Genomic DNA, 21,136 nt, shown 5'->3' with positions numbered 1-21,136 from the left:
TTATGGCACATTGGAAGAGCACCTCTGTATAAGTATTGCATGGCAGGAATCACAGACCCGAACAGGCTTTGGTGAAGAAGGCAGAGGCAGCTCGTTGTCAGAACAGGCGTTGCAGAAGATCTCACCACAGTTTCTACAATGATGCTAAACAATGGGGAGATTAAGAATTAAAATTTACCATGGAAATACACTTGGTAATTAGGCACCACTATACACAGAGCAATCCGAAACATGATTCCTTCCCCTTCTTTAGTCTGAGCACAGAATTCATTTTCAAAAGGTAATTCATCTAAATCCCAATCAATGGGATTTATGTGAGTTATCCCAATCTAGACAGACTGTGGTCTGTTCAGGATCACATCACAGACAGAAGCAGAGATGGTCTGTCAAGAATCGTATATATTTATAGTTTTTTTATGCATGTGTATGTGTTGCAGGTCTCATTCAATCCCTAGATTAAGTACATACTCTGCTATGTAAAAATATAAGCAACAGTATTCAAGACAGTGGAAGATTCTGTCAGGTAGCTAACTGACATTTAACATAAAAAAGTAAAATTCCTGCACGCCTTAATACAGCATGAAAATTAACATCACATTTTACTTTAAAATTCCAATAAACTCCTAATTTCCTAGTCTGTTGTATAAAAAAATGCCATAAAATGACTTCCATGTGTCAAATTCTAACAGTGGCAGAGCTGACAAGTGTTTGAGATGATGATTCCACTAAGTAGGTTGAGTAATTTTTAAGTTCTGCTCCTTTGTGGCACTTCACCAAAGGGCAGTACTTCTTTTGAAATAAGGGCTGAGCAGCACTGTACGTATCAACAGAACAAGGAAGACATCTCTAAAATAACCATGCATTCACCTATGTTGGTATTTTGTGCCGCTCCTTTAAGACAATTCATGTTTTTCTCATAATACATTTAAACAAGTTGGAAGAAACCTCATTCAAGTTTTACCTTCCTTTTGGAAAGGGAGAATTCCTTTTCACACAGCTTGCAATGTGTAGCCTCTTTGTCCTTCAACCAAACCTGGCCCTGGCAAAAAAAAATTATAACAACTGTAAAATCGGTGAAGTTAGACTTTGTGTTCCAGGGGACAAGCCAAATCAAGAGCAGTACATCTACAATAGCAGTACACACACAATCTGAATTTCTTGTTGCCCAGAGATCAGTATAATGTCACAAAGACACTCTAAAGCAGCACAAGACTGCTTCAAAACAACCGTACAACCTCATGAGACAAGACGGAGAGGGAACAGGTGCAAAGAGAACATGCTTGAGGCAGTAAAGCTGGTCAACGGCTGAGCTGGGAAGAGCAGAGAAGTATCCCAGTCTCAGAGCTGAAGCCTATTTCCCTGTCATCCCATAGGAACAGGCTCCAAGGTGTGGGGAAACAAAAATAAAACAGGACAGTGCCAAGAACTGTTAATTTCCTTCTGTCTAAATCAATTAATTAAACCCAGGAATCTGCTCAACATCCCCACTGCAGTTTTGCTTAGACTGAAATGATCCGCAAGGCGATGTACTGTGTGATTCAACATGGGCAGACAAAATCTCTGCTCTCCAGTGCTCCCTGCAAGCCTCTTGGCATTACAGATCATACCTTACCAGCTTTAGCGCTATGAGTTTACTGAATTCCTAGAGCGATCAAATATTGATTGATTGCTGAGTAGCAGCACATCATTTAAGCTTATTTGGCTACATATTCTGTCCCAGATACACTCAGTAAAATACAGAAGGGCGTATCAGTGCAAGAAAAGTCAAAATGCGTAGCTGTACATCAAAAATGAAACATCAAAAGCAGCTGAGTATCTTTTCTCTGTGAGGTTACAGGTTCTCTCCCACTGGAGGAAGTTGAGTCTCTTTGGAATAACTGCGGTCAGAGAGAAGTCTTCTCATGCTTAACGAAACATTTCAAAAGTAACAAAAAATAAAGTTGCACTTTCCTCCAAATAATACTAACCTGCAATGCTTTGTTTGCTTCTTTTATATCTTCTATTTTCAGCTTTGACCTAAAGAATAAGACAAAGCTATTTCAAACTTCTATATTGTCATTTACAGTCTAACTACTTTAAAAGTTGTAGGTACTTTAAAAATTACACGCAGAGTACTCTGGGTGTTGATTATTTTATATTACAGCTGCACCCAGGAGATGCAATCAGTACCACGCCTGGCTGTCCTAAGCACCACACAGAGACTTCAAAGAAAGGAATCCGTCACAAAAAGACAAGCACTGTCCTGCGTGAGCCAGAGCTGTCACCTTGTGCCCGAGTTCTTCTTTGGGAATGCCGCAACATGCCAACTAGTCAACTGCTTTCAGTGCAAAAGAACTAATGCCTCCAGGCCCTTTTAAACTAGGATTTGCTGCTCAGAGCACTGTGATTACCCCAAAGTTCCCAGCCAGCCCACTAGCCACAAATAAAAATGAACAGCCCTGACCTAACTGGATGGATTTCTTTTTGATAACTGTCATATACAGTCTAATTCACATGACTACTATCCTATTGTTTTTCTTAATTCAAGTTTACATTTCAAAAACAGTCGTCAGCAAGAATAATGAAATTACTCGCTCAGCTTGGATGCCAGTTCTTGGAGAGCAGCTTCTTGGTCTTGACATATCCTTTTCAGTTGCTTGTTCTTTTCCTGAAGCTTAAGGAACTCCTTAAAACAAAACAAACAAAGCCCAATTATTCTCAAAATTGAATTTGCGTCCTATTTGCCTACTGCCTAGAAAACTGCTGCTACCCAGAGCTGACCTTACTGGGAAAGCCGAGTCAAGGAACGACCCATCGCACTCTCTGTTAAGATTCCCAAACCCAACTCGAACAGCAACAACTGAGGATTAAACCTTCTTAGACTCCAAGAGATAAAGCATTTTTGCTTCCACAGCCCTCTCCAGGAAGAAAATAAAACCAATTGATTGCAGAGTTCAACAACATGACACAGCTGTGTACACTGAGTCAGGCCTATGGTCAGGAGACAAGAGTCTTCAGTACACTGAGGAAGGAAAATGAAGATTTCATCTTTCCTTACTCAAAAAAAGTGAATGCTGACCGGAAGACTAAATGGGGAGTAAAACACCCTATTTCTTTCTAAATCTGTTTGTGAGAATGGATTAATCTCATCTTTCTTAACTACTTGCAGAAATCCTTAAAAATACCATGCCTAAGTCCGCAATTAACTTTGCAGTCAATCTGTAAATTACTAGTGAAGTATTACTGCAGAATTTACTTTTTTAAGGTTAGTTATTTCCTGGGTCTCTATTCTCAGATGAGATACGGTTTCCTTTTCCTTTTGAAGATCATCTTCTAAGGTTTGCCGCCACTCTTTCTCTATCTTCAAATCTGTTTCCAGCTGAAGCCTAGAATGTGCAAAACAAACAAACAAATCACCATGCACAACATATCATTTTTTAAAAACAAGAGTTTATTTCTGTGTGCAATATACTATTATAATAATATACAAATAATCAACTTAGACTTTTTCGAAAAGAGAAATAATGTATCAATATAATGATATCTTAGACATCAGTGCAATAAATAAAACACTGTCACTTAGAAAATGTTTTTAAGAGAGAAGTGTACCTAAGGGACATGGAATATGGCAGAATTTTGGAGCTGACCTTTGCAATAAATGAGCAAGAGAAGATTAACCACAGAATTCCAACATACTTTTAAAACACAGAGAAGGTGAAGCCCCCTTTTAGCCTTACACAACTTGTTTCTAAATTAAACCAACCAACTACACTGCCACTGTGCAGACAACGGCTGCACATACCTCTGGTGCTCATAAAAGGTATTAAATATTCTACTGTTAGATGTGAATCTTCTATTTTAGACTAAGGCTTATGGCATTTTGAACAGAATTGAAAATAAAGCAGGAAGGACTTTAAATTACTATTTTTATTGAGCTTTCTACACAGCTGAGGTTCAACATAAAGGGGGATCTAAATTTTAGTAGTTAGACTGGAGTCCACGTTAAGAAACTGGGGCTACTCTGATGAGAGATCACTCCAGCTGGAATATCACTACCAGTTTCACAGAAGAGTTGCTGTTTACAACTCCAGAGAAACCAAAGGACAGAAGTATGCCGCTCAACCTTCTGGATCTAAATCATGCTGACATAAAAGCGGAAAAAATCTGAGAGTAGTCACACAAGTATTTTTGATGGAAAACCGGTACCCACATTAATTTTCCTGTTTGAAAACCAAAACCATTTTTAAAGGAAAGACTTACATTTTGGGACACTACCTCAGCATCTGGCTGGAAAAGATCAGAAGTGAACATGACCTCGAGGGTTCAGAATTGCAGAATTCTAAGGCTGGGGTCTGAACTTTCTTTTGCCAAAATCTGCAAAGATGACTGTGGTAGTAAAGTGAACATTTGTGATGACAGTTAAACAAGTTTATTAACATTCAGAGTTGTACGAGAGGCAGGGTGGGCTAAAAAGTGGACTGGAAATAACTAATTTTTAAGCCCAAATCTTTGTTGTGCCCTGGATTTGCACTGTCTTAATTAATTTACTTGTTAGCTTTCCAAACAGGGAAAACACCTGCCCTCACAGGGAGCCTTTTACCTTGTGTATTTATCTAATTCAGTACCGAAAGATTGAACAGGGGAAAGACTAGAGAGTTGGCTTTTATATAACTTTTTAATATTTATGACACCAGTGGATTTTTATTTTTTATTTCCTGCACAGTGCTAAGTTAAATCACTTCTACCTTACCAATAAGCCTGATGAATTAAACTATTCTTAGGCCACTTCTGTTTAAGTTTATAGTACTATGTGCTTGTGGGTTTTATTTAAAAGTGAGTATTGCTACTACTACTACACTGTGTACTTTCCCCACTTAGAATAATTTCTTCGTGAATTAAGGTGGCACTTTTAGACAAAAGACGACGCTGTTCTTCTTTCTCCTTTTCAAGGCACCCAAAGGTGGCTTGACTTTCTTGGAATAGCAATTTTTTTCCACGTTGCCAGTGCTCAAAGTGAAGATCGTTAGCACTGACATTCTGTTCAAAACCATTTATCAACGACCAGCCCATCTGAAGACACAGGTCACATTGCAACGTAGAATGTTCACCGATGTGTATTTTTCTAAACAGGCGAGGTATACTTACAGCTGTTTTTCCTTCTGCGAGAATTCTTTCTGCAGGCTTTCAGATTTATTCACATACTCCTGTTTAAGTTTCTCATCCTCGGCCTCAGCCTCCATTTGAGCCTTCTCTGCTTGCTGCAATCTGGTGTAATTCAAATCAACTTTGGGTAAAACTGAAGCTAGAACTAGGGTGTAGAGGGTGAAGAAGACAAATAAAAGAAAAATGGGGAAATAGAAACATTTCTAAATAAAAACAAAGTTTGGGGGAAACTCACAAACTCAAACGAGAAATCCATACAATGCCTAGAGAACTAGCTCCTATTTTTTCATACAGTAAGAGAGTAATCGCTGTAAGTAATCACTGTTTTATTTTATGCTCATGAATAACACATGCCAAAGCACAATGATACAAATTTTAGAATTGAAGCATATACCTTAATGCTTTTTTTTTTTCCTTTAGCATATGTTCATATGTTATTTTTGGAAGCATTTATTCTTCCCCCCAAGTAAATCCTGTAAAAGTGCTCGGCTTGTACTGACCACCCAGCACATGTCGTGCAAAAGCAGCTCAAAACAATTCAGGCGTAAGGCTGAATACAGAGCACTGCAATCAGATATCAAAAACACTTCACTAGCCTAACACAAGACACACCCTGACAAGTCCCACTACATTTATGACTATATCATATTATTAAGTTAATTTAAATAATCTGTATTAAAAATAAGACATTCTTACACTGGTTAAAATAGCTCCATACCACAGACAAAATAAATAAAATCAATTCATCAAGAAATGAGGGATTGTGGGTTTTATTTAATTTTTGCTTTCTGAATTCCAGGGGTTTGTCTCTGCTTCAGCTCGCACTTCCCTTGGAATCCATTAGCTCACCATGGTTCCTCTCTACTTGGCCATCTTTTCAGTCCAAAATAAAAGATGGATGTAATGTAATAGACGTAAAGATACTAAAATGGAACTTGTGCCTTATCATAGCTACACCTGTCTTGACAAAAAGGCAGGAGAGCAAAAGAGCCTTTAAAACACCACCTGCTGTGCTGCTGCGTGAGTCTCTCAGGTAAGCAGTGGGAGAAATCTGTGACACTCTGTGCTTGATCTCTCACTGAATGCAGACTAACTCACAACTCCCAATGTCAGCTAAAAAGAAATGAGGTCAGCAACATGTCTACATTTGTGCTTCTACTGACGAAGTTGCACCAGCAGGAGTTTCCAAAAGCTGCCAGTAAAGAAGTGACAAAAGACTGGAATTAAATGACCTTACAAACTCTGTGTGTACTATCTCATTCAACTGTACCAGCTGTGTTAAGAATGTTCCCAGTCACATGGGCAAGGGTAATGCACAGAGGGCTAAAGTGTGTACGGAAGGAAGAACACTGGGAAAAAGCAGGGTCATTTCACTGAGCATAGAAGCTAAATGAAGCTACATGAGACAGTAACAGCAAAAGCAAGTTAAAACTTGCCCTAAATCACAAATCAAACTGCAGTGCAGTTTCCACAGCCAAGGCAGAAAAGGAGCTTGCTACCCAAGGAATGTTCTAGCCAACCCAAGCCACAGCAGGATCCTCTAAGCCCAGCACCAAGGCTAACGGCGCCGCTGGAATTCAGACCGATGCTGAGCTGGACCAAGTTCACTGCAGGATGCGCGACTCGGATGACCCTGAGAGAGATACTTGCTTGCATAGATGACCGCGAGATGGTTTCCACTCCCATCTCTGCTGTGATCTACATGTTGTTTTATTCAGCCTCTCTGGTTTAAGTTTTCTTTTGAGGATGGGAGATAATTATTCATTTTTATTTTTCAGTAGCCAGCGCATGTTATAGACCCTGACTCCAAATCAAGGAATAAGGCAATACACAATCACGGAGCACAAGTCCCTTCTGTACCACCACCTCCTGTGGACACATCCCCTTCCTGTTGAAAGGCCCAAAGACTCTTTTCCCAGTAAACTCCCTCTCTGCGCTCCAGAGCAAGGCCCAGGAAGCGCCTCAAGGGCAGTCAGCAGGTAGAACTCCCCAGGCTCTGCAGTGCAGGCAAGCAGCAACTTGGAGCAGAAATGCGAGTTGTTAAGACTGCCTGACGGCAAGTGGAGGGAGGGGAAAGGGGTTGGGCAAACCCCCAGGCTACGATTGCAGCGTAGACATCCCCAGAGCCAGGCAAGATCCTCAGTGGGCAAACAAGTTGGACAAGAAGAGGATCTGGGCCCTAAGCGTAAATCCTGTGCATTACCCCAGCACCCGCCGTGGCTGTCGGGGTGCGCCTGTTCTGGGTGGGAGTCATGGCTGCAGGATTTGCTAGAGCACGCTGACCTTCCTGCCTGGAGGGTCCAGTCCATCCAAACACATTTGAACTCCACAAAAATATTTGATCCTATGTTACATCAGCAAAACGCAATTGTGCTTTAGCGGTTTTACGCTCAAATCCTTTAACTCTTCCACTGTGCGTACCAGACATGTATGCTGGCACCACATTTTTATTAAATATATCTTTCTGATACAGCTCCCAACCCCCCTTCCCATAAACTCCCACCAGTCTGTTTAAGTGAACAGTGCTAGTCACAACCAAAACCCCTCCCAGAGAGCACGCCTTTGCGATAAACAGGGCCTAAAAGCGAAAGAAATAACCAAGGGAGAAGGGAAGTAATAGTCAGAAGGGCTACTTTTAAAATCTATTAGTAACATAAAGAATAGGAAAAATCACTAATTAGAAACAAATGTCACAAAAAATGTACAGTCAAAGTAAAAATAGCTAACCTTTTAAAATAAACTTTCCTTGACAATTAAGAAGTGATTAAATAGCATTAGAAAACTAGCTTACGTTTGCTGAATAATATTGCAGTAGGGGTTTTAGTGTGGATTGGGGGAGGGTTTGCTGTTGTTTGGTTTTTTTAAGAGGGGTAAAGTGAGATCGGAGATGATGTTCTTTCAGAAAACAAAAAAGAACCCAGCTACGATCAGTTACAGTGCAGGATTTCTAATACCACTTTATATTTAAAGTTGTGATTTTAAAATTCTGAAGTTGTATTTTATGAGCAACTATTTAAACACAACAGATCTGGAGGAGCTTTCAGAATGATATATCTTTGACAAGTTTATACTGGTGCTGAGCTTCACTGCTGGCACATTTGACGAATGACATTGCAATAGTCCTAGTTTGAGTTAACAGATCTTTGTCACTTCATGAATGCAGTGGACAAAAATCAAAGACAGATGAAGGCAGTAAAATAGTAAAAACAAAAATTGGGATAAAGGATAAAAAGAAAAAGAAAAAAAGAGGAAAAAAGGATGTCAATAAAAGAATATTCATGTTACTAATTTTTTTAATACATAACCATGTTTTTCACAATAAGATTTAAATGAAAAAAAGACATGTCAAACACCAACATGGCAGGGTTTATGGATATGTTATATCTTATAATTAAAAATATCTATTTTGCATATAGGCCACTAAATTAAAACACGTGAATCACATTTTAATATTATGTATTACATGCAGTCTACCCATACCAATTTATATACTCAAATTTTAGTCTTTCACTTTTCAACCTTTCAGTGAAAATAATGGTACTTCCAAAGCAACTGAAAAACAATTTCAACAGCTTTGGCAAATACAGCAGTGAGTGATCCATGAAGGCATTAAATGTTTATATTAAGCATATGCTTAAGTATAAGCATAATTAATGCTTTAGTTTCTATTAAATTTCATTCCAGTGGGAAAAAAATAAAAAGGTAATCATGAATCAGAATTTTGAAACAGCATAAAAACCTAAGACCAGGAGAAAGATGGTGGAGGAAGAAAACTGAAAGATTAGGCTTGTATTTAAAATAAGTGCACTTGTTAAAAAGAAAGAAAGAAAAAAACCACAGTAGAGGACTAGTAAAGTTTCAGAAAGGTAATTTTTAAACTTCCTAATCGAAAATTACTTTTCAGTGGTAACTACATAAGAATGAAGTAAAATGTAAGGGGATGACACATAAATGAAATAAAACAAAGATGAGCCTGTACCTTTGTTCTAGTTGTTTCATAGTTGCATTAATTTGATTTGTCTTATCCTCTAGTCGACCAATTATTTCATTCTTTTCTTTCGTAGCATCTTCAGAAACCTGTGTTACAAAAAAAGTAAAACCGAAGCAGATATGTATTACACCATTACCTCGTGGTCACTTTTTTCTTGAGTATCTGAAGGGAAAAATGTCAAAACGGCTTCAGATTTTGATTCTTTTTAAGCATTTCCATCTAAAAAAATGTAGTTGACAGTACCTAAAATTTTCTGCCTAGCAAACATGGTTTTGTAGTTTGCACACGTAGATGCTATTTAATAAACATTTCATTTTGGTTTCCTTTCTTAGTTAATCATTTTACAAGTCAACTTAAATCCACCGATCTTTTTAAGTAGCCCACTAGAACATTACCAATAGAGAACGAAGACGCTCAGTCCTGAAAATCAGTACGGTTCTCCAGCTCTAATCGAACTACCACATGCACCTAAAAATCTTTTACCAATTTTGCTAACACTTTTCACAATTTGGACTGCTTGCAGAGCTGTACAACCACAGCTTGGAGATCCAAATAAAAGGCAGAGCATTACTCTTGCTAAACAGATGAACACTCCAATTGGCCCCTAAACGGCAGAGATGGGGAACAATTAAACTAGTTCCCGCGGTCCAGTAATTGAGTCTGAATGCCATTAAGCAAAATCTACTTCTGGGGACTGTGAGTAATGCTGAGCTCTAGAGAGGAAACAAAACCCTTTAGATCCAAACATACTGAAGAACATTCAAGTCTTGTTTTAATTCACATAAAACGACTTCACGGCATTCTTGTTCTGGGTTTGATAATTTATTTTTCATATTTTGTATTACTGGTAATTTATATTTTTGATAATTTATAAACATAAATTTGATTTATGGAAAAGTCGCTTCACCAGCTTAACAGCACATTGTTCCTTTACCTGCAGCTTTTGGTACATTTCCATGTTAATTGCTTTAACTTCATCAAGCTGCTGTCGGAGGCCTATGAGGGTATCCTGCTTCTCATGGATGTCTTTCTCCAGCAACTTCATGGCCAGTTCTATCTCATGTTTCATACTAACTTGAACCACTAGCTCATTCTCCATATCCTACAAAACACAAACACAACACAGGACGCTTAAATAATTATGCAACATTTTACTTCCCTTTGGAAAAAGCCAAAAGCTACTTCTAACGGAGCTGCAGCCCCACCTATTTCACCATGTCAGAAATCCTGTGCCTCTTGAACTTTGCAAATTATTGACTACAGAAACAGCACACTCTCAGCTACTTTGTGACCAATGGTTTTTTAAACTTCGGCAGAAGACAGCTCACACTGTAACAAATTACCCTATCAGCGCTGCACAGAGCTACCTATTCACTATAAAAGTAAGTAATGCATTTCTGATTTTATAAGGAAGATTTAGCATACGTGCAGTGCATACAGCATTGCTAACAACTTATCTAAAAATTTCTCAAAGATGATGTATTTTTTCTACTATGGTTTAGCAACATTACAGAAATACTGATGTATTGATCGCTCCATTATAAAAGTCTTTTTGCTACAGGCAGCTGGAGAAAAGGCAATTACAATCAATGAAAGGTAGTATCTAAGCTCACCAGAAGCAAATCTAGGAAATATTTATAAACTGACTCTTCTAAAAAAGATTAAGCTTGAGAAGTGCTGTGTAATCCTAGGAAGGAACCCTTACTTGTCGAAGTTGTGATTCTTCTCGAAGCTGTCTACGTGCTTCGTTGTACATTTCATCCAAACCCTGCCTGGAGTGTTTGTATGTCTGAAGTTCTGCTTCAACATCCACTTTAGTTGCCTACAAAGATACAGAGAATCTTTCTTCATAGCATAGATTTAACACTTGGGCAGGGGGAGGGGGAAAGAGAAAGCTTAAAAACCTATTCTCCACAGTACAAACACAGAAGGAGCTGTTACTGATATGTGGTCATCAGTTTTATATTGATAATTGAGTAAATCCAGTAAAATAAGCAGCTGCATTGCAGTACAGTCCTTCAGTACATCACTAACACACAACTGCTTCAGTATTGAGCAATTCAAACACCTGCTTAACCTGCGCTTTTACCAATTATCCTGTAAAAACACGTACAAGAAATTACTTAAAGCACTAAAAATCACAGCTCAAAAAAAAATTTCAGCAATTGCACGCACAGTTACATCAAACGACACTCCATGTAATGAGACAAGTCAAGACGGACAGTTTGCCAACTCAAACACCCACTATTTTGACAAGATTTTCAGATAATATTGTCTTAAATGCTCTCAGATATAGCTTACAGACTAAACAAAAAGAGGGGAAGAAAAATAGAAAGAATACAAGGTAAAATGCTACATAATTTGCATACGGTTATAAAACAACCTAGCATCCTACAGTTTTGACATATTTATCCCATTATAAAGCTTCCCAGATTTAAAAGGTCCTTTCTCGTCTAAAACTTGGTTTAGATTTGGTCCAGCTCCTGTTTAAGTTGCACTGTAAGAACATTTGAACGACAAAGAACACGACATTGCTACATGAAATATGTAAAACTAACATACCTCTAGATGATGCTGTGTTTTCATTAAAATAAGTGTATTTTCACTCCTTAATTGATGGTTTTCTTCCTGAAGTTTAATTATATTGTTTTTGGCTATTGCTAACTGAAAAATAAATAAAAAGAAAAAGGAGGTGACTACTTTTGTGAGTGGAAATAAAGAAAAAAAATATTCTGATGAATGCAAGACCAAGACATTCTCTGGTCTACTCTTGCAGTCTACCAAACGGAGGTTTATTTGTTTTTAAAGAAAACATAAAGCTCCTGGTTCAGTAATGACTCACTTTCATTATTCAACAACATGCACATTCAAGATACTTCATTATTTCATGTCTGGACAGTTGGGCTACAGGCTTGCAAAGGAACTAGAATATTCCAAGAATTAACTAGTGAAAAATGTTTTCCCTCTATCTGGATACATGAATGAGCTAGCTAGGCCTTCATCAGCTGAATTCAGATATTTCAATTTTCCACTTCACTACCAATTTCTCAAGCAGCTCAGGTTAAAAAAAAATAAATTGTGCTCTCTCTTACAGAACTGAAAATACTGGAATCTAGTCAAGCATCTAAGATAACCAGAAATATAAGATATAAATGCAAAACCAGAGCTAGACAAGTCTAAAAACTGTATACAAGCGTATCGTAAGTAAATAAAAAAATCTTCTGGTTGAAGCTGAGAGCGGTAACAGAAATTGCCTGGTGAACTACTTTCTCTCTCTTTGTAGCAACTGGTGTCATCCATTGTGGACTAGTCATCTGCACAAAATCAGGCTGGCAGCTGGCATTAAAGCAAAGCTTCTCTTCTTGCCCAAAGTGGGAAACTGCAATGTTCTACGGATTTAATTTACTGAGGCAAGTTGTCTTCAAATCCCTGCAGCTACCACACCTTTTCTTCAACGCAAAATAAAGGCATCTGAACGTATCATACAGAACTTAGGTAGATTAGAAGAATTTAAGTATATTTTAAAAAGAGAGTAAATAATATCTATTATTTCCCACTAAAAGAAAATAATACCTCTTCAATCAGTTTGGTGTTTGACTTCTCTAGTGAATCGACTCTTGCATGTAGACTGCTAACTGTGCTACTGAAAGAGAAAATGAAAAAATATCATTCAAAATGATATCAAAACTCACCCAGCCAAGCTCAAAAGCTTTAACGTGAGGTACAATGATTAATGGTTAAATGCTAAGAGAACTGCACCCATTATCTGAGGTTTTCCTAAGCAGAAGAAAATTAGTCTCCTTTACATACTTCTTTCCAACTCCCAATGTTATTCCCGTCACTTAAACTCCTAGTTGGGTGTGACTTTACATCTATTCTCTTTTTCCTTTATCCTCACAACTATACTGTATCCAAATCTGTACTGAGTTCCCTTAACAGACCACAATTTTCTTGGGGTTTTTTCTCCCCCATACAATCAAACCATTCTCCAGATTCTACTCCTTCAAAATCCATTTCTTTTATAATAGCATTTGTTTCTCTATCTTTTTCAAAATTTATACTCAGGCTACCACTTTCATGATGATTCTTGACTTTATTTCTAAGTCTCATCAGAATTTTATTCTCTTTTATTACTCTGTGGTTTTTTATTCTATCAAATTATATCCAGGTCTTCTCCAGTACCCGACTACCTATTTCTGCTGCAAGCACTGTTCTTTTTTAAGCTGCACTTCACACATAGAAAAAAAACCCAAAACTATTCTGTAACACTATTTACTTTTCCAGGTATTTCTACTGTGGTGTCCTCAGAAGTTACCAGTTCATTAAGAATGGCAAGATAGAGGAGATTAATACGTTTTAGGATGTGTGGATAGGAACAGCTGACCTGAAATAAAATGGGAGAGTTGTTGAACCACTGATCTGCAAGTAATTCCATGCATAACCCAATGTACAAGAACGCACTCAATAACAGGGGCTCACCTGAATCACGACAGCGACCATCATGCAAGCATCACTAGTCTTAATTGTGACAGTTCCTTTCTCCTCCATAACTTACTTCCATTTTGCTCACATTTGATGCACGGATTATTCTGCCGTGCTAAAGGTCTCTGCTCAGTGACTGACACCATTCCAGATCAGAATACCTCTACCCTAACAACAGCCATACAGTAACTAACTGACCAAGATTACCAGCACTAAAAATGAAAAAAAACACAACTACATTTCAAAAAGGGACCACAAAGATCAGCTACAGATTCTACACAAGTTCTTTGTGGGTTTGGTTTTGTGGCTTGTTCTGTTTTCCTTTTGTCGCTCCTCGCGCTGTTTAATTTTGTACAATACTCCTCAGAGAATTACACTCACTGTTCCTCTATCTGTACAGTAACGAACACGGTGATGGACTACATTTGCTCCATCCAGCAAAGTAAGGGGGAAACGCTGCTTTCCTGAAAAGTGTTTCTGCAGGAACCAAAACCTACAGCATGTAAGTAGTTTCCAGCAAGTAATAAACGTACTCCATTTTGGTCCTAAGCATTAAAGCTGAAAACTGAAATACGAAAGGCAGAGAAACAAAAACATGTGGCTTCACCTAGAACACTCAGTAACACTTTCTGAAAACTGTTAAACAGAACGCAGTGAAAATCCAGATCAAGCTTTTCATTCCCGTGAAGTTATGAAGCGTGAGGACCTTGATCAGTCTTGGTCTGCTGGTTTTCATTTCTTCAAAGAATAAAGGTTCTGTCAAAAGCACGAAACCTGAGACTTCCTGAGTCTCTCCATAAGAGCATATCCTTTCCACCTTCACGATACCCTCAGTCTAAACATGAAGAATTTGCACTCCTTTCTCTGAAGTTCCCTCTCAAAGCCATAGTACAAAAGGAATCAGTGGTGTTTTATCTGTAAGCCTGGCCTGACATGCATACTTCAAAATAATACTTACTTTAGTTGCCTGTTTAGTTCTTCAACGTAATTCTTTTGGTCCAAAATTGCAGCAATCTGCACATTTCTAAAGCAAGCACATAATAAAATCAGCTGTAACAAAACGATGTCGGGAAGCACGTGCCAAAACCACATGTAACTGTCATCTTAATTGTGGATTTTCAAAGAAAGGAAGCAACTCCATCTCACAGTCATGAAGTCAATAACTTACATGTGACCTCAGGGAGAGACAAAAACCAGCAATGCTTTAACTGCACACAATTTCTCTACATGAAGCATAAGAACACACACAGTCTCCAAAAAAAACCCCCAAAGTCTGTTTATTTACTCTGCTGTAACTGGTTCTCTGAAACACTGACTAAATCCCAAACTGAAGGCTTAAAGGTTAGCAGGTTCCTTTTCACTGCCACCTTGCAATCCTCCAACACTGCGCATCAGAAAAAGGAAGCAGGTGACGTCGCTGAGGCTTGCTTTGGAATGCAAATACTCTTCCAGCTAACTAGTAATGCAGAAGAATGGAGCATGACATTTTTCTCAAGACAGGGATATCGGAAGACTATCCTTACGGAACTTGACTTATTTCTACAGAGAACCAGTCTAGAAATCATTTGTTAACATGCAAAATACGATGTATTTGGCGAGAACACACCTTTCCTTACCACCAATGTCATCGTCACTCTTTAAATACATGGAGAAATCGATCACTCCAACCTAGGGGAAAACAAATGTACAGAGTTTCATATTGTACAAATAATTCCTGTTTATATTCACAGTGCTGCATCTCATCACCATCATCATGACTGGGCTTTGCGAACAAGATATGGGAAGGGCTCTACCCACACTTGCTACAAGCACGCTGACGGCTAAGAAGTCCGATGTGGGATATTGCATCTACGCAATTACTAAAGCCTCAGTTACAGCAGCTTTTTAAAGACTGGCCCAGTTTCAGCTAGGAGCTCAAAAAAAATGAACTGTAACTTTTTAAACAAGAGGTTATTAAAGTGTAGCCTCACATATTTGTTAAGAATTGTGTTGCCATTGAACAAAATTAACAATGTGCTACATTCTAAATCCCCAAAAGATGACTTCTTACCTCTCACTGAGACTAAAGATGTTCTTTTGGGGAATTATCAGATACTGCTCAACTCTATCACCGACCAGTCAGACATCTTCTCCATAGTGTTTCCTGTGATTTCCTCTCCCCCAAACTCATGTTTCCTCCATGTTTAGTTTTTCAATACTCCTTTGCTGAACAATACCACCTCTCCACACCTGCTGATTCTCAGGTGTGCCAGCTCAGCTGCATTCATTTTTTAAACCTTGCTAAATCTGAATCTAATTAAATTGCAATTGAATAGAAAATAAATTAATCACATATACTACAAACAACATTACCACAAGTTCTGCTTCCAGGTCTATTCATGAACTTCTAGAAAAGTATTTAACCATGTTTGCCCTACCAAATGAATACCAACATTTACTTCCATTTTACCACAGAACACCAATATACTTCCTGTTTGGTGTCTAGCAGCCTCTTCACAGAAGTATTTCAATTTCTCTGATTACTGCTTCCTCCTTGAGCTCTTGAGTACGAGTAACTTGCTAAGTTTAACATTTCCTTGGTTTATACAATGCTCTCCTCCCAGTTTCCTATGATGGTCTTCTGTTTGTTGTTTTTATACCTTTTCTAAAAAGTCCCTTCTCCAAAAGCTTATTAAAGCAAAATACTGGTTCTATGAAAAAGTAAAACATTATCTCTTTGTTTTAATTCTCCATGTGTGCCTACACACATTTCACCACTGAACAGCATTCTTCTAACATACTAAAACGATGCTCCTAGGTGTGACTTCCATCATCCTTTGGGAGTTTCTCTTTCTGCTCAATACAACTTGCTGCTCCTGGCTTCTCCGAGAAGGTGCCTTATTTATGCTACACAAACAGGCCTATTCTAGAATCTCATCTAGACAGCCACAACTACCTTCTGAAATCAAGCATCATCTCTCCTCACACAGCCAAGTCACTAAGTGACCCAGATAACAAAGGTGTAGCTAGCAACAGATTTTGTGATTAATAACACACAAGTGTAATTCTCAATACTGAGAATTTTTCCACAAAGAAGCTGGAAAAATAAACAATCAGGACTGAACACAGCCTACACTGATTTACAAATACTCATGTATCTGCCTTTAAAAAGAGCCTGCCAAGGTTTTCTTGGAAAAGATCAGAGTTCAAAGTCAAAGTACACAGCAAAGGAGCTAAGTCTTGTTTTGCAGACTGAAAGCAGTTACCCTCTTATAATGTCTTTCATTACACTATGCAAAGCATGTTATTTTTTTTCAGGTCCTTGAATATTACATTCCAGAACAATAAATGAGATAAACTGATCACAAAACAAAGGAAAAGGGTGAGTTATACAATTTTGATAGAAACAACTCTGCAATGCTATTATTGAATCCACTTGATGAAGAAACATAAAACTTTATCCGTGCACTCTGACAATTACCGCATCTGAAGGTCCAACCCAACTGATCCTGAGGTAAGGGCAAGAGCCCGCACTGATCTAGGGGCTGGATCACACCCTAGGTCTGTAGTAAGACTTCTAACAAGTCACAACTCCACAGTAACAAAATTCACTGTACCCAAAAATGGACTGCATGGGCATTACTTTACCTGTATTGACTTACTTGTGAATCTAGGTCCTCTCCCTTCACACACAGGTTAGCATCTATCACATTTAACCCAACTAACAGCCCAACAATAACCGCTCCTTCTTCCTCCATCATTAGTGCATGATACTCATAAAATTCACTGTTAAAGAAGAAAATTGCATCTTATTGGTATATTCAGTATCTTTATATCCAATAAATTAATAACACGTAACATTAGTAATATGTGACACCTATTTTAGCCTTATTCCAACACCTCTAAAGATGAGCTGAATCTGTCCATATTTTCACCTCATAAATATTTTAAGAACGAAAGCGCATGGTTTGTCTCAGGCTATTAAAAAGAAAGATACTACCTTTGGCTCCAGGAATCTGAGCCATAAGCTGCTAGAGGGCTGGGAAATCTGCAGGGCAAGACTTATTTTGCATTTAAAAACAAAAAGAAACCCACAATCCAACAAAAGGCTTTTCCCTTTACAGAGGTTTCTGGTCTGGATTCTGTGGGGCAGAATGCAGCAGGAGCCCTGCCCCATCACCCTCACCTACAAAACAGCAGCTGGGCACAGCGCAGATTGCCCAACGAAACATCCCTTTGCCCCTCAGCCAGCCCTCAATCCCGACACGGCAGCAGTGTCTGGTCCCTCTGCCTTCAGAAGCAGAAGAAATTAGCCCACAGGCCAGAAGCCACACCTTGCTAGACCAAGGACGCATTAAAAAATAACAGAAAATTACATGGGTTTTTTCAAGAGACTAAACCTCTAAAAATAAGTTATAAACAAAATCTGATTAACTGTTTACCTGAGAAGATCCCTCTGAATAATCAGACATCGAAGGTAGTCAGCCATTTTCTTCTGCATTAGCGCTAACCGTAACCAGGCCCGAGCACGGCCCAGCGGTGTTCTGAAAAAAAGGGCATGAAGACAAACAGTCTCAAATCAACTTTCAATTTACCTATTAACACACTTAAACATGTTATCAGTCTACTGGTAGAGCAATTGGTATTTCTGGAAGTGTATTTTAGACTATTAGTTAAGCAATGCAGTCTGAGAAGCCACGGTGTCCAGGCTTTGACTGCAAGCTTTGGGATAGTATCAGAAAAATGTTCATGAACTCAACTGGGCTTGGGAGCAGATCCTGGAAGGAACAGGAACAGAGAAAGTACAGAAGCCTGACAGTGAAATTCACTGTTTTGCTCAGAGAATGAAAACGTGCAACTTTCTACACACTGTTTTATTTCAATGTGCTTTGTTCTCACACAGTACCTGGCCAGCAGCACAGAATTTAAGAGTGGTGCTGTTTTCCTGTAAGTACCTCCCCCTTAGCCTGATGGTGCCCACAAAAATAATCTGGCAAGTCCTGTTTCTAGCTCACATAGAAGGTCTGCAACAGCTCAGACTCCTTTCTGCAACTTGCTTATCAAGTCTTCAGAGGAACTGTGAGAGAAGTAGCCAAATGTCCATTACAGCATCACAACTCATCACGCAAGCTTGCCTTCCCAATCCTGTTCTCTGGGTCTACCCAATGCATGCTGAATTCGAGCTTTAAACCCTAACCGGCTTTACAAATGTGGTGGACACAAGACTAATAGTAATTTATAGACCTATGTACTTTAAATTAGGTCTAAAGCTAAAAATTATAGACTTATGCTGCTGTACACCAATCACAATGCGACCAGACCCTTTTGGAATTTCATGTACGGCCAGTTCTAATGATCAATACAAAAGCAGAGTGCACAGGAATGGGAGGAAATAGTAGTTCACAGCATAAATTCAGATTTGAGAACGAACCTACACATAAGAATTTGAAAAGCTGCCTAATACTTTCCTATTCAGTATGTTACCTTTTTTTTATACTGCCTTTCCTGACTAGATTCATGTCTGTCACAGTTCTAGGCTGCAGCCTGTTCGATACACAACCTGTTCCTCCTTGCACCATTTCTGCCCACCATTCAGAAAGCTCTTCTCCCAGGACCATCCGAAAAGAGCATAAAAATACTACATTTTAGCTGTTCTGTTCTGTGTAAAATGTGAAAAGCTAACAAGATTCATCTGTGGTCTCCCCCAATCTCATGCGCTAGCTGTTAAAAGGCTTGATTAATGCCAAATGCAATCACAAGACATCTGCAGATTTTTCAATTAACTCCTTAATTTTCTTTCTGTATTTTACCAATACTACTTACTTAAGGCCAGGCAAATCTCTGACACTTGCTGCTATTTCCTCAGCTTCTGGATACAATTTCTCCACAAGTTCCAGAGGACCCCAGATGGTTTTATTGTAACTTAGAAAGGATTTTCTTACTAGGAAAAGAAAAATTAAGTAACTGAATTAAATTACTGGAGTAGCTTCCTTCAAAATAGCTGGTGTGACAAAAGCGTTAACCACTGAGCTTAGGATTCCAGCTATCTGGTAACTTTGCTAAGTTCACCAAAGCATCCAAAGCCATCTTCCAAATTATTTTGCTGTGAACATAAAACCTCTGTGCCTGAACAAAATAATATGAAAAGGATAACTAGGTAAAGATATAAGCTACATAGACGCATGAAGTTGTGGTAATCCCTGAGCCACTTACAAGAAATAGTATACAACAGAAAAAGCTGGTAGATGTGGAAATATTCATTACAAAAGGTGTCAATTTACATATGTTTTTACTTCTTAATACACCACACTCTCATTTTATCTCATTCAAGAAAGAAAGGCAGAAAAATGGCATGTTTGAGATGAGAAATATGCAGCGAGAGCAATCACCACACCTTTAAGGCCATGCTTCAGGCAGTGCTCCATGACAACAAAGAACTGCTGCAAAGGTGGGTAGTCAGAATCCAGAGTGCGGCCAAAGCTCAAAGCTGATTCAATAAGTCCTTTGATGCTCAGTTTAGCCATGTTCAGTAAATTTGCTCTTTCTACAGCTGTAGGGTCCTTCACAGCTAATGCAATGGGAAAAAAAGCAAACAAACAAATTATGGTTCAAGTTTTAGTGGAGATCCAGAATAATAACACGCTTCCTGGCAAACTTGCTCAAAGAAAAAACTTGCCTTAATCTAGATAAACTCAAAGGAATAATTTAACAAATGCTATGAGCCACCACGGTACAGAAAAGCATCCAATCTGACAAACACCCTTATGGATCTTACAAAATAGGTGTTTTGTAAGGTGAAGTTTTAATAGGTGAATGAAAAAACAAGGCTGGAAATGTCAATTCTCAGGTAGTGTTGCCTCAGTACATCTTGGAAGCAGTCTCTAAGTGCGAATTCACAGAGGCATCAACGCTGCACTTCAGAGCTCTGCTGTGTAACAGCAGCCAGTGCCCTCATCACGAGATCAAAGCTGCACTCCTGCTAAGGGAAGGAAGTATCTGCTTGGTGTATTACGGTCTACCTTCAGAAGCTGACACCATATTTGTTATATATAATGACCTTCCACTGTAGTCTTAATTTCACACACTTTCCTTCTTAGGTCGTATGTAGTCTCAGCCAGCAAACCAGGAGCAGTTTCCCTAAAATACTGTATATTACATGCTGAAATTTCAGTTTTCCAGGTAGATACAAAATATCTTCTGCACAGGAAGTTAGTTAAGAACTAAAGGTTTTGCTTTAACTTAAAAATGTTTTGGGTAACCTTTACAAAACGTACGCTACAAAAATACATTTGGGGATGAAATCTAGTCAATAAAAACCTCATTGCTTCTTAAAATCATCTTAATCTGTCAGAATGGACCAAATTCCTCTTCTTAGAGCTCCTGCTGCTGAAACTAGAGCATTTGGGAGATTCTTGGTTTATTTTCATTTGTAATTAAGCAGTTCAAACATTCAGGCCATCCTCTATTTTGCCAAATTGAAACAGACATGAAACAACCCTCTGTTTATTCACCATGATCAAAGTAACTTTGAAAAAAGAAAAA

General features: G+C 38.5%; 1 protein-coding gene across 2 annotated transcripts; it reads right to left on the bottom strand.

Annotated features, from left to right (window-relative positions):
• RUFY2 (RUN and FYVE domain containing 2) lies at window positions 1-20,157 on the bottom strand. Of its 2 annotated transcripts, XM_009870585.1 has the most exons (17): window positions 19,989-20,157; window positions 19,418-19,535; window positions 18,037-18,138; window positions 17,257-17,380; window positions 15,222-15,283; window positions 14,574-14,639; window positions 12,707-12,776; window positions 11,696-11,797; window positions 10,839-10,955; window positions 10,068-10,235; window positions 9,122-9,219; window positions 5,125-5,244; window positions 3,236-3,365; window positions 2,571-2,665; window positions 1,968-2,016; window positions 962-1,039; window positions 1-144 (listed from the first exon to the last, which is right to left on the bottom strand). In XM_009870585.1, the coding sequence occupies exons 1-17, from the start codon at window positions 20,116-20,118 to the stop codon at window positions 1-3; spliced, it is 1,773 nt and encodes a 590-aa protein (XP_009868887.1). In that variant the 5' UTR covers window positions 20,119-20,157. The 2 variants fall into 2 exon arrangements, with proteins under 2 accessions (XP_009868887.1, XP_009868888.1); XM_009870586.1 differs by lacking the exons at window positions 1-144; window positions 962-1,039; window positions 1,968-2,016; ... (2 more) ...; window positions 5,125-5,244; window positions 18,037-18,138 and adding an exon at window positions 8,031-8,291.
• Window positions 20,158-21,136: the final 979 nt, after the last annotated feature.

This window comes from Apaloderma vittatum, unplaced genomic scaffold (assembly GCF_000703405.1).
Source record: "Apaloderma vittatum isolate BGI_N311 unplaced genomic scaffold, ASM70340v1 scaffold30465, whole genome shotgun sequence".
Classification (NCBI taxonomy): domain Eukaryota; kingdom Metazoa; phylum Chordata; class Aves; order Trogoniformes; family Trogonidae; genus Apaloderma; species Apaloderma vittatum.
Note: the sequence above shows the minus strand (reverse complement) of the source record. Positions and strands in the feature narration are given on the sequence as shown.